Source organism: Thunnus albacares, chromosome 10 (genome assembly GCF_914725855.1).
Source record: "Thunnus albacares chromosome 10, fThuAlb1.1, whole genome shotgun sequence".
NCBI lineage: Eukaryota > Metazoa > Chordata > Actinopteri > Scombriformes > Scombridae > Thunnus > Thunnus albacares.
In genome coordinates this window covers 27,818,546-27,832,717 of record NC_058115.1, presented here as the reverse complement: position 1 = coordinate 27,832,717, position 14,172 = coordinate 27,818,546, and the positions used below count along the sequence as shown (strand labels likewise).

Genomic DNA, 14,172 nt, shown 5'->3' with positions numbered 1-14,172 from the left:
AAAAAAAAAAAATGAAAAATGAGATCTTTTGATTCATCAGTTGAGGCAGCTGATGGAAAGTTTAAAAGCTACTTGAATGGGAAATTTGTTAATTCAAAAAACACCAAAATTAACTTAAATTTGATGGAAACTTTGAGTATGTTGTCTTGTCAATAATGCTTTTAATAATAATAATACATTTTATATATACCACACTTTTCTGTCATAGTATGGCACATCAAAGTGCCACAGTATTAATAACATAGAACACACAACATAAAGAAAATAATATTAAGAGTTGAGATGAAAAAGCCTTCCTGGATAGAAAGTTTTTAGGTTTTTTATTATTGTTGTTATTTTATTTCGAATCATATATGGTTAAGAGCACTTCAAACTGCAGCACGGGCACTTGTTTGTACTGTCTGTGTCGGTACAGCTGTTCCTCCTGTGTAACGTTTGTCCATACTACGACTTTACATTCAAATATGTCAAACCGGTTTTGAATTTGTAATTATGCGAACTTTGTACCCTCTCGCCTCCCGTATTTCTAGTACGTCACTGCCTGTGCGGTCTGTGATTGGTCCGTTTCAATCCTCGCGGGCTACTTGAACTGAGAGAAAGCAACATCTCTCCGTGTCTCTGTATAGATGGACCGAGGCTAGCGAGCGTCCCTGCAGGTTGGTAGTCATTTCTAAATTTTCGAATATGGCGACTTAAGAAAAATCACATGTTCTGATTGTCGATATCGTGCCTCCAGTTGTGCATTTTTCTTTTTGTCTGCTTTGTTTTTTTTAGCCTCGCAGTTCCGAGTGTCGTTGCCATCTCAACAGCTTAGTTTTGACTGTGAACGGTAGCAGCTAACTTAACGTAACGTTCACTAGCCTCGATATAATAGTCTGATCTCTTGCAGCTTAAACACGCTTTTTACGTGTTTGTTTTTTATATCACACAACAGCACACACCAGCTGTAGTATCTTCACGTGGAGAGAGGGCATTTTTTTTTTGTTTTGAGGGGAAACATGTCAGGAGCTAACAGAGGACAGGGAAGCGCGGCGAGCGACTTCCACAACCAAGAAAACATGCTATCAAGACTGAGAGGCTCCATAAAACCCCGAGCTGTTGCTGCTGAGAACCAAGAAAACCTTCCACCGAAACAAGCCGCCGCCAGAACCGTCCTGGGAGCCCTGCAGAACAACCAGCGGAGCAAAACTCAGAACCTGCGCGGCACGAAACAGGTCGGTTTGGGTTTGACAATGCTAAGTAGCTCGCCTGGCTGCAGCTAGTGTTTGCTAAGGATGCCTGTGTGCCATTGTCAGTTTTGGAGGAAAGAAACTTCAGTTATCACTTAACTCAAATGTTGGGATATAGCTACTTTTCTGCCAATTTTAACCTTCATTTATATTCTTGTACACTCTATTACAAGCTTGCAATCTTCATTTAAACACAGCTACTTCTGTTATCCGGGTGTCCGCCATTTTAATATCTCCATTTGTGTAATACTTTATGATCTCATTGTTCTATTCAGCTCCTTTTATTATTTAATTAGACAAACTCACCAGCTTGTCCCGTGATTTTTCAGTATCTTTTGTGTAAAAGAGCTTCTCCCGCCCTCCTCACTGACAGTTGTGAATACATCTTGTATCGAATACAAGTGCTCTCTATTTCTGAGACATCTATTGTTGCAGGTTTCCAAAAAAAACTAGGTGCAAACTTAGATTTATTTATCCCACATGCATTAAACACACCATAAATTACCTTTATTTCCCACACAGCTTGGTGCTTTTTTTTATCATTATTGCAGTTTTTCTGTTGCCTTATATTTCAGTATAATTTGTCTCAATCTTCCCTCTTTTTTTGTAATTGCAAATATCTTGTATATTAAATGGAACTAGAGCTTGAAGAAGCCAAATTTCACATCAGTCTTGCCACCTGCTTTACTGTGCATGTGACAATTAAATCTCATGAATCTTGAACCCTCTTTTATTCAATATTGCATTATAGTACCAGCATGGTAATATTTGTCTTTTTATCCCATCTTAATGCAAAAATTTCCCTTGTTTTGTGGGCCAAAGATCTGACCTTGTGTTGTGCTTCCAGGAGTCATCACAGCCTTTGTCCTGTAAAAATGAAGACTCTGGCAAAAGCTGCTTTGAGAAACCATCCTCCAAGCAGCCTGCTTTCCAGATCCACGTGGATGAGCCTGATGGCGCATGCACCAAGAAGCAGCGGCAGCCGGTGGTCGAAGCTGTCAAATCAAAGTCCATCTCTGAGGATTCTCCCCTGGCAATTGACAATGCTGTGGCACGGCTTCGACAGCCCCTGGCCACAATTGATATTCCATCAGCAATGGATGTCAGTTTTGGTAGGTTATGAATACTTGACATGTTTAATGTTCAGAAATTGTCTTATTTCTGACACTTGCAATCAGAACACATCTATTAAATACCACCAGGATTTTGTTTGATTTCCCTGCCTGAAATTAAGGCTGCAAACAAGATTTTCCTTGCACTAAATGTTAACTTTCCTTCGCTCAGACTCTCCCATGGACATGTCTGTGGTTGAGGGGGAGGAGAAACCTGTCAATGTAAATGAAGTCCCAGAGTATGCTGCTGAAATCCACACATATCTGAGGGAAATGGAGGTGAGACATTGAGACAAGTGAATTTAAAATCTTGACTAGAAACACATTGAGTATCTGGTGTGTGTGAGAGACACTTGTCTGTAAAAGGATTCCTACTAACATAGTGTTACCCCACAGGTTAAAAGCAGGCCTAAGGCAGGCTACATGAAGAAGCAACCTGACATCACAAACTGCATGAGGGCCATCCTGGTGGACTGGCTGGTCGAGGTCGGAGAAGAGTACAAGCTTCAGAATGAGACACTTTATCTTGCTGTCAACTACATCGATCGATTCCTCTCTTCAATGTCTGTCCTGAGGGGGAAGCTTCAGCTGGTTGGGACTGCCGCTATGCTGTTGGCTTCGTGAGTATTTAGTTCAGTTTTTTTTCTTAAAGGTACTCTAGACATCAAACTGTCTGACTTTACATTAATTCCCAAGACTGTCTTATAATTTGCTTACTTGAAAGATGATCACACAAAACATACAGCCTTTTTTTTTTTTTTTCCCGCCGGACCTGTACAGCATTGGCTACTAATGTTGAAAAATGAGCAAATGTATTGCTGAACCAAATTGCTGACAAGTTTATCGTTTACACAAAGTAAATGTTAGACTGGGTTTCTGCTGCTTACTCACTATTTAACTCTCTTCCAAATGCAGGAAATTCGAAGAAATCTACCCCCCTGAGGTGGCAGAGTTTGTTTACATCACTGACGACACTTACACCAAGAAGCAGGTGTTAAGAATGGAGCATCTGGTGCTTAAAGTGCTGTCCTTTGATCTGGCAGCGCCAACCATCAACCAGTTTCTCACCCAGTACTTCCTCCAGCAGTCTGTTAACAAAAAGGTGGAGAGCTTGGCAATGGTGAGCATGCAGTAACTTATTTCAAAACTTAAATTGGCTTTGCAATTTGGATGCATATGAAAAGTGTTTGTTTTTTTTTTTTAAAGCAAAGATCTCACTCAAATCTTGCACTTAACCTGAAAAATCATGAGCATTATTTCTCGAATTGCATATAACTCAATCTTGTCTGTTTTCAGTACTTCGGGGAGCTCAGCCTGGTTGACTCAGATCCTTTCTTGAAGTACCTGCCATCACAAACAGCTGCTGCAGCCTACACCCTGGCCAACCACACAGTGTCTGGTGGCTCATGGGTAAGTTTGAGGAAGAATAATTAGAATTTACCTTATTTGAATTTGCTTTAAAGTCTATATTTTCTCATCTGTATCTCCCTGAGGATGATCAAGATTTTAAGGACTGTAACAAGTGTCCCCCAGAATGAAAACTGACTCTTGTCTTCTCTCCAGCCCAAGTCCTTGATAGAGATGACTGGCTACTCCCTGGAAGATCTGATGCCCTGCATCGAGGATCTGCACCGAACTTACCTCAACGTTGCTCAACACGCCCAGCAGTCTGTCAGGGAGAAGTACAAGGGCTCCAAGTAAGTAGGCTAATAAACTTGACAAATGCATTTCTTGTCTTCAGAACTGTTCCTAGAGGTTATATTTTCCATAGAACTTTCTTGGTGGCTTTGGACTAACATGACATGAATGTCCTGTCTGGCAAATGTTCTAAAGCGCTTGTTTTGTTCGCAGGTACCATGAAGTTTCCCTCATCGAAGCTCCCTCGACATTGATGTTGAACTGACTGCGTCCCCTTGTCCATGAAGACTTGTACGCCCTGTCGTTGTTTTTTAAATGATGTGCCACAATTTCAAATAACATAACCTGCTCTTCTTGGAGTAGCGCAGATGTTTAGATTTTTTTTAATTGTGCTTTTTTTTAATATACTAAATGATACAGTTGGTTAATCAGGCAGTTTTAATGGTTTGACTTTTAATCAGACAGGTCTTTATCACCACTCTGTAAACTTGCTGCTTTCATCTACAGTGTCTCATTAGACCTGTGAAGGTACTCAAACCCAGAAAACCTTTAACTCCAGCTTTTCCACTTTTTTAAGGGTTGAGTTTTCTCCTAAGCAGTTATTGTTGCTGGTTTGCCTTTTTTGAAAGGTGTAACCTTACAAATATTTGGCCTTGTGGGATACAGATTAAAGTTTTTGTCTGTCATGGAGTCAGCTGTCTCATTACATGGGTCTCTGGGAAGTCAACAGATTTTCCAGGCATCTTCTGCACTGTAAAATATGGCTCTTGTAAATAAAATTCATTTAAAGATTTTATTTCTGTCTTTGTGGTCACACTGGACACATGGGGGCAGCAGAGGACTAGTTTTGCTCCTCTACAAGTTTGTTCAATGCATAAGAAAAAGGGAACCTTCAAAAGTGAGAAAACAGTGTTGGTGGTCAACATCTGTACACACCCTGATTTTCATAGGAATAGTTAAAAGGGTGTATGGTTCATCTTGTTTCTTAGGTGCACTAGTGTATATTAGGCTCCATAATCTGTGGTTGAGATTAAAATCAGGCTCAGGAGTTATGCCATCAAACTGGTATAAAGCTTTAAATTTAACTCATGGGTTATCATTGAACAACCATAATGATTTGAGTAAAAAAAAAAATTGCTCTTTGCAGTTGTCCACACAAAGTATTTGCATAAAACAAAGGCAGGGAAGTTAAGGAACAGATCTATAGGAGGAAAAGGCAAAAAAAAATACTTGAAGTAAATTTTATAAGGTATTTGAAGGGTGACTGAGCATCAGTAAAGTACTGATATGAGCAAGAAATTCAATTTGAGGGAGACTCTTGGAAATCATGGCAGTTGCATAGTTTGCCTCAGCTGATATGTTCAAGCCACTTACCCAAAACTGCTTTATTGCATCTAATTTCAAGTGGATGACATGTGAATCAACGTGGCAAACAAAGACTGCCATTTTCTGTCTACTAATTAGTATATGACAGAGTAGTATTGACATTTCCTACTTCCCATACATCAGTGATTTGATGTTCTCTGTGGAAAATGAAGTAAAGGCAGCCAATGGCGTTGAAAGTGCCTCTCCCTCTCTTCCCCCCCTCTCATGATAAATGGGGAGGCTGGCTTTGTGCGAGGAGTCTGACAGGAGAGGGGGAAGCACAGCTCAGCTGCAGAAAGATTTTCACCATTTCATCTCAGGAGAATGAGCAGCTCAAAGACCATGCAGACTCTCAACAGGTTTGCTTCATCACTGACAGCACTCACCTCTGACTAACTGAAGGATTACACTATGGAAGCAGATGGGAATTCTATAACATAGTCAAACCAGTTGGATACCTGTTTTGCATCTGTTTAACCCCTGAGAAGATACAAGTGTGGGGGAAGAGCATTTTAGAAGAGGTGGGGAAGGGTGGGTTGCTGCCTGACCCCATGCCTGCCCCCAGAAAATTTTTGGTGGCGTCCACCTCGATGCCCCTGGCACTGGGCTGGGGCTGGAACCTGACTTTGTACCTGGGGATGCTGCTCGGGCTCCTGATGCTCATGATGCTTCTTCTCTGGATGCTCCTCAAGCAGCTCAGCAACTCGGTGGCGAAATCCACACTGCAGCCTGTCCGCTCGTTCAGACAGCCTTGCCTTGATCAGAGGTTACAGCATGTGTTGTGAAAAATGGGACAATTCAGCCAAAACGCAGCCAGGACTGAGGCTTATGGGAGTGCGTGAATGTGCCTTTGCAGATTCATGTAAGGAAATGACTTTAAAAAATGATTTGTTATGGACTCAAGTGCTTATATCTCCTCATTATATAATAAAAGCTCATGTTCTTGTTTATAGAAACCACTGTCTATTCTTTTAACATCTTTATATGTTGCTACAGCATCATATTTCTCAGACAAGCATGAAACAGGGAGTCATCTATGTTCTGAGTAATTAAAATATTGTTCTTTTTTTCTTATGCAACATCTATTTCTTTTCATCTCGCCGACAAATTAACACAGCCAAGCTTTAAATTGCTGAGTAAAAGCACAAGCCAAAATTAAATCTGCATCTTTATTCACGCTGATTAAAGCAATGGATTCAAGAGAGCAATTTGCACCTCTCTCATCTCATTGGTGAATTGGCAGGGGGGATATTGAGAATATGCCGCTGATGAAAAATATGAAAGGAGCTCTGTGTGCCAATTGGTCTCTCAACTCGTGTGTCCATGTCAGGGGACAAAGTAAATGGGACCCTTGAGGCAAACGGCTAATATCAACTGTTCAAGAGTTCACCAGTTTAATAGTGTTTGATATTTCTCAGGTATTTACAAGTGGTTACCATACACAGGAAAGGGCATGTGTTGAACCTGAAGAGTATTTCTCTCAGTTTGACTTTGTGTGTTTCATTTTTTTTTCTTCAATGATTAGTCGGAGGAGGCCAGGCTGTGTTTGATTGAATAGTCTAAGGGGAATCAATAGCCTCTTAGCCCTGAGGGAAGTGTGTTAATTACACCTCAATACAGCAACACAATAACACAAACACCCACAGTTCAAACAGAGTGCTTGTGAGGCGTTGGCATTGTTAACATTACTGGAGGGCATAAACTCTGGCATATTTCCACTGGGGAAAAGCCATTAGACTAAGTCAAAACGATGAAAATAGTTGCACAAGACATGTTTTTCCCCCTTTTATGTAATCTACTTAGTCTTTTCATTTAGAGGCATCTATATTTTGTTGTTTTTGTAGCTGCTGTTAAGAGAATAGTTGGATATTTTGGGAAATGCACTTAATATTTGTTCTCTTGCTGAGAACACTGTGTCTATACGTTCTATATGAAGCTGGAGCGAACAGCCGGTTAGCTTAGCTTAGCATAAAGATTGGAAACAGAGGGAAACAGCTAGCTTGGCTCTGTCCAAATGTAAGAAAATTCAGCAACCAGCACCTCTAAAGCTCACTAATTTAACACATCTCCTTTGTTTAATCTGTATGAAAACATCAAATTCCATTACAGTTAGACAGACTAGCTATTTCCCCTTGTTTCCAGTCTTTGTGCTAAGCTAAGCTAACCAGCTGGTGGCTCCAGCTTCATATTCACCTAGTGGTATCAATCTTCTCATTGAACTCTTGTTAAGACAGTGAATGAGTGTATTTTCCAAAATGTCAAACTATTCCTTTCAACATTTTCTCTCACAAATTCTTAATGCTTTGTCTGGAAACTTCACTGCCTCTCCCCTGTTTCCAATCAATACATTTTTTTGAATTCCCTACAATAGGTCTGCACACAGGTTATTTCAAATTTAACAGCTCACTTGTCTTCTCCCTTCAGCAAGAAACCTGAAGATTAATGAGAGCTGTTGTCTGGCTGAGAGCTGTCCTCTGGCACTGGTGGCCTCTATCATCCTCCTCTGATAAAGACAGTGCTGTAATGTCTCTGAAAACAACACAGGTGCAGGTCTAGTATAAATGGAACCAAACATGAAATGAGTGACATATGTTGGAGCTTCCTGCAACCTCTGCAGACTGTACGGGATGTGGTGAGAGATATGAAGATAAGGAATGACAACAACAAAAACGCTCAGCCAGCCTCATTATCTGTATCCAGTTTCTGGGCTTTGGTTGCATTTTTGAGAGTGAGACGGGTATAACGAGGGTATAACGAGGAGACCTGCTTGGAGATAATAAAAGATAAATCAAGGTAAATTATGCCTCTGAGCAGGAGAAAAAAAAACCAATCATGGTTTGCAGCTATTTTTTATGGTAGTTGTTTTGAACATTTTTATATAAGTTTAAAAAACACTTGAAAAGGACAAACATGATGTAACTAAATTACCACTGAATGATGAAAATGTTTCCCTGTTTCTTTTCATTAACACAGTAATGTTTGGTTGGTATATGTTGATTTTTTCCCCTTGTGACATTTTAATTTGAAATTTTTCTATTTATTCACATATAATTTGGGCATAGATAATTGTGCCTCTATATAAAATTGTTCATTATGTGTTACTTTGAAAACCATATATAAAGTGCTAATTGCCAGACCTACCTTATGTTGCTGAAGAATGCTGCCAATTAGCCTTCAATTCAATGGTAATGGTGACGTTGGTACCTTTGTCTATGGAATGTATAGATTTTGGTGTCAATTATCTGTGGTCAAAGTAAGGTGGGGCACAAGTATTTGTCATATCAGCAATTCCCCACAGACTTAAACTGAGCTCAAGAATGGATCACTGTATCAAACTGACTAGGCAGCCAGGTTTATTGCGTGTATTTTGGTATCAGATTATTTGCACAGTTGTTTGGAAATATGTACCACTAAAGCATAATAGCAGAGGAATATACGCTTACTTGCTATCTTGTCTACATTTAGATGAGAAGACTGATACCACTCTGTCTGTTAAATAATAATGCTGTGCGAAGACAGACTTGCAAAATAGACAGCTAGGTCTGCTACTTGTCGTTTTTACATTTAGGGTTTTGTATGGAATAAATATGACATGGTCTATGGGGAAAATGTTTTTTTCACTGGAAAAAAGCTGGAAGATTTGGCAGCAAGCCTGAGCGGCAGCACCGTATCCATGGATGCATAATAAGAGCTGGATAGGGCACTACTGCTCAGCCTTGCAGCCAATTTTTCCCAGTGGTCACTTGCAGTATTGCAGTGAAAAATCCCCCTGCAGCCCAAAAGGCATTTTCCCCATAGACCACCACTTTAAAAGAGATGTCTGTAAAACTGTTAACAGGATACCTTGAACTGCAAACAACGTCAGTTATGACTCTTTCTATTATGAACTTTTGATCCATATGGGTTTTATATTTGTAAAACTTTCCTTGTGCTGAAAAAAGCCAATTTAAAAATCTGTGATGTCATAACAATGTAAAGTCTATGGGCTGAGCGGGAACTGGCAGGCGGGGCCAGCGTGGGAAACACTACTGCGCATATTCAGTGGGCCACACAACGGAGAAGCAAAACCGGAAGCTAGAAATTTTTTTTAGCATATGTGCCAGCCGAGCTATTCCTATAGGACTGAATGGACGCCATTTTTAGTCAAGTATCCAGCTCTTATAATACATCCTGATTCTCTTTTACATCCATGCCCCATATAGTCATAAATCGCGGATGTGAGAACGGTATCAATCATCTAACTCTAAGCAAGACAGCAAATAAGCTAACCATATTTCATAAAATCCAACTGGGTTAATCCAGTTGACTGAAGCTTCGAATGTTAAGGTTTTATACTTGATCCTAACTCTAACCCAATCTAAAGTAGCTAATGGGCAATTAGGCTAGCTAACTACCCTACCAGATCTAAGTAGGCACTGTTGTTGCTGATAATGCTACCTAATTTATGTGACAGTAGGCAATGCTAATCTTGCAGGTAGAGTTTCCTACCTGAATGTGACGGTCATTCAAATTGGCCACAATGGGACTACAGTATTGTTCCTTGTTGTCATATCAGTAAAAAAAACACTCACATCTTCAGTCTCAAGCTACATTCTTGATTCTTTATGTCAGGAAAATTCACTGGAAATGGTAAATATCATTCTCAGTCAGCCTCATAAAACTGCCTCAGATATTATGATGTGATTTTCACGTATATTCTCAAAAGGTCCGTAAGGTCGGTTAATATTTGTCAAAATGGAGTCATCTGCATTCAATAATATCTGCCCTCGACATAGAAGAAGATAGCGAACAGAGGCGATCAGTGGTGGCAGGGGAGACCTCTGATTGATGATAGGGCTTATTGTCTGTCAGTCAGCGCCTGACAAATTGAGCTGTCCGCAGCTCTGTATACCACGCTGTCCCGTGGCGCTCTGCTCATGAATTAAAATCTCACAGTGATTCAGTTTTAAAACTGACAACTCAGGGATGATAGCTGGAAGTGAAAGCAACAGTCAGCAGTTTTGCAGGCTCCCCGGCTTGTCTTATAAATCTTGAAAGCATATGTGCTGCTTTTTTTCATATCAAAACAAAATTGAAGTTCCAAGTTTATTCTGGACTTTTGAAATGCTGACAAAACAATCTCACTTACAAGGTCTGTTCAGTAGCTTTTCCTGAGCTTTCTATCATATCAAGATCAAGATGTACTTTGTTTGTCCCCATGGAGAAATTTGTCCTGGACTCTGCACTGCAGTTCAACAATAAATTACCAAAGCAGAGAGTAATAACACAGTCAAAAACAACACACAATAAAAACCAGTAGCACACATCATAAAACCATCATCTTCTCATCATGGTCTTTCTCAGCAGATGGGATTTGCCAAGCTGTCATGGAATTGTAAGGACTGCATATAAACTATAAACTGTATAAGATTACATTTATTTAATTACAAATTCAACTGGGGCAGATTTTAAAACCAGGAAATGTAGATGGACTAGACATTTTCAGCAGCCTATTTAATACCCCCCCCCTTTTTTTTTTTTTTTTTAGCTTTTTTGTGACAAATTTTAAACAAATGCAAATTAATGTAGTTAAAAGATAGCAATGTTAATTGTTTCACTTTTTACATAAAAAGATAATTTTGGTCATATATCTGACCCAGGCACATCACAAAGTGCAGAAACAGAATAAAAAAGAGCTATCAATCAATCATAACAAGTGGCAATAACAGTAACTAATAACTGCACTCTGGCTCTCTCTGCTAGTATCTCCATGTACGTCCACTAAGGACTTTAGCAAAATTGTGATAACAGGGCTGGTATCCTAATCAATTCACATTAACCATAGTGAAATATTGTGTGACAGCATCCTGTGTGGGTCTTGTTAGCGCAGCTCCTGAAAAACAAACACAGAAGAACTGCATGTCTGGAGAAAAATTACTTTTTATTCTTAAACAGAAGCTCCAAAAGTCCAATTCAATGCAAGCCCTGGAGCAGGGGAGAGCAGCAGGTGAGCGAACTGTCAATCACAGCTGTCAATCAACGCCCACAGGGCAGACATCAAAGCTGTAAGTCTTCAAATCTTATTACCAGAGAAATAATTACACTTACCATAATGACTTGTTGAAAAACATACTGAGTATTTCTGGAGAGAAATTGATGGGTTCTGACAGAATAACAACAATTATAATAATAATTGTAATAATTATAATAATAACAGCAGCAATAGCCGAGGAAGGACACCAACAGGACTGTAAAGGACCGCGAAGGCTTGGGTTTCCTGCGAGATGAGAAAGCACAAAAAACCCTGGGAAAGAAGCCAAGTTAGTAACATGCATTGATGTTACATGAATGCATACAGATGGAGAGGAGGAGGAGGAGAGAGGAGCTCAGTACATTATGGGAAGTTCCCTGGCAGTCTAGGCCTATAGCAGCATAACTAGTGGCTGGTCCAAGGTGAGCCTGGCCGGCCCTAACTATAAGTTTTATCAAAAAGGAAAGTTTTAAGCCCACTCTTAAACGTAGAGAGGGTGTCTGCCTCCCTGGACCCAATCTAGAAGATGGTTCCACAGGAGAGGAGCCTGATAGGTGACCATACTGCCTCCCATACTACTTTTAAAGACTGTAGGAACCACCAGTAAGCCTGCATTCTCGGAGCGCAGTGTTCTAGTGGGGTACTGCGGTACTTTGAGCTCTTCAAGATATGATGGTGCCTGACCATTAGGGGCTTTGTAAATTAGGTTTTACAGGAAGCCAATGTAGCGAAGCTAAAATGGGAGAAATATGATCTTTGTCTAGTTTTTGTTAGTACATGTGCAGCTGCATTCTGGATCAGCTGGAGAGTCTTTAGAGACTTGTTAGGGCAGCCTGATAATAAGAAATTGCAATAATCCAGCCCGGAAGCAACAAATGCGTGGTCTAGTTTTTCTGCATCCTTTTGGGACAGGATGTGCCTGATTTTTGCAATATTACGTAAGTGAAAAAAGGCAGTCCTTGAAATTTGATTTATGTGGGAGTTAAAGGACGTATCCTGATCAAAGATAACTCCCAGATTCCTTACGGTGGTGCTGGAGGCCAGGGTAATGAGTAGTTATATCATTAGATAATGTGTTTCTAAGGTGTTTAGGGCCAAGCACAATAACTTCAGTTTTATCTGAGTTTAGAAGTAGAAAATTGCAGGTCTGCACTCTGATACTGAATATCAGAGTGATATTTATATTGAATATCCAAGGCAGTACATGATCTGCTCATCTTGTTCAGGCTACATGCCTAGATGGACTAACAGACTGATTAAAAAATCTTCATTTAATCTGATGAGTTGATTATTAGCGGCGAGTGCACTTGTTTATTTGCATTTAAAGGAAATTGTCTTCTCATCAGTCTGTGAGGCTGTGAGATGAACCGGCAAGCATCCGTAACTGGATAACCCATGAGATGGTACTCACACTCTCATCTTCTCACAAGTGCTCGCTTTAATTAAGGTTTGCAGGGAAGAGGACAGCAATGATGATATGCGAGCTGCACCATAGCGCTTCGCTCCATCGATTCCTTCGCTCTTATCGGGCGTCAAGCATCTCCTGTCTGTCTCCTGTTTGCCATAACACGCGTTTTCCCCAGATTAATCACGCGAGAATATGCTTTCTTCAGAAATGAAGAGCATGAATCTCAAAGTGAACCATATAGAGGGCAAAAGAGAAACACTACCTAATTAAAAAATACTATGTTAAATAAAGTTTCATTTTAAAATGATAAATTATGCAAAATAATGACACCCTCTTTCACAGACTGACTCATGCACTGAACTAATTAGACTAATGTTATTCATCACCTTCAGACATTTGCTTACAGAATGTCATTAAAGTCCCAGTGGTGGAAAGTAACTGAGTACATTTACTCATATTCTGTACTTATAGGTACAGTTTTGAGGAACTTGTACTTTACTTGAGTATTTTAATTGTATACAACTTAATACCTCTACTCCACTACAATTCAGAGGGAAATATTGTACTTTTCACTCTGCAATATTTATGTAACAGCTTTAGTTACTTATTACTTTTCAGATAAAAATTTTACATTAAATAAAATATGATGATCTTATAAATTACACTTCATCGTTAAAGATTAAACCAGTGGTTCCCAAAATGTTTTGGCTTTTGACTCCTTTACATAAAATCAATGTGTTGTTTCGGTTCCTTTACTCATTTCCCCTCTAAACTTCTCCCATGTTTTCAAATAAATAACTGGTCAAGGCCTAATGAGGTCAAACTCACCAATATTTCACAAAAAATCAATTAGGGAGAAGTCTGAAATATGAATCCAGATATATCAGAGCCTAGTTTTTACTGCTTTTCTCCCCCATTAATTATCTCACATCCCCTCATATTATGACAATTTGATGGGGTCCCCTAGGTTGGGAAGCACTGGACTAAACTAGCAAACTGTATATAAAGTAGTTCAAACTAACTCCACCTCCAGCAGCTACAACAGTAACATGCTGCTTTATACAAACTGATGCTTCAGTATTAACAATGTAAAGTATTTAATTCATTTAACACATCAGTCATAAGGGCAGATTTTCTGCAAACAAGTACTTTTAATTAATTTAGCTAATAATAGTTGCATTTTTACTTAAGTAGGATTTTAATACAGGACTTTCACTTGTAATTGGGTACTTTTACATTGTGATATTGTCACTTTTACTTAAGTAAAGGATCAAATTTGAAGTACTTGCACTCGAGTATTTCTATTTCATGCCACTTTATACTTTTACTTACAAACAAGACATATGATGAGCTTATAAAATATGATGCATTGTTATACATTAAACTACCCAAAACGTATATAAAATACTT

The 14,172-nt window shown here is 39.4% G+C and overlaps 1 protein-coding gene across 2 annotated transcripts; it reads left to right on the top strand.

The window, feature by feature from the left end:
• The first annotated feature begins 549 nt into the window (after nt 1-549).
• Nucleotides 550-4,775, top strand: ccna2 (cyclin A2). Of its 2 annotated transcripts, none has more exons than XM_044364269.1 (9): nt 550-656; nt 775-1,214; nt 2,077-2,341; nt 2,514-2,620; nt 2,738-2,961; nt 3,257-3,461; nt 3,638-3,751; nt 3,905-4,038; nt 4,193-4,775. In XM_044364269.1, exons 2-9 carry the CDS (start codon nt 999-1,001, stop codon nt 4,242-4,244), a joined length of 1,317 nt encoding a protein of 438 aa, XP_044220204.1. In that variant the 5' UTR covers nt 550-656; nt 775-998; the 3' UTR covers nt 4,245-4,775. The 2 variants fall into 2 exon arrangements, with proteins under 2 accessions (XP_044220204.1, XP_044220205.1); XM_044364270.1 differs by having other exon boundaries at nt 561-656; nt 935-1,214.
• The last annotated feature ends 9,397 nt before the right edge of the window (nt 4,776-14,172 follow it).

Excerpts from the sequence above, each read along its gene's own strand:
- ccna2 (XM_044364269.1), top strand. The coding sequence starts at position 999 with ATGTCAGGAGCTAACAGAGGACAGGGAAGCGCGGCGAGCGACTTCCAC. Across the intron at positions 2,621-2,737 it reads CATATCTGAGGGAAATGGAG|GTTAAAAGCAGGCCTAAGGC; the intron begins GTGAGACATTGA and ends GTTACCCCACAG. Across the intron at positions 2,962-3,256 it reads GCCGCTATGCTGTTGGCTTC|GAAATTCGAAGAAATCTACC; the intron begins GTGAGTATTTAG and ends TTCCAAATGCAG.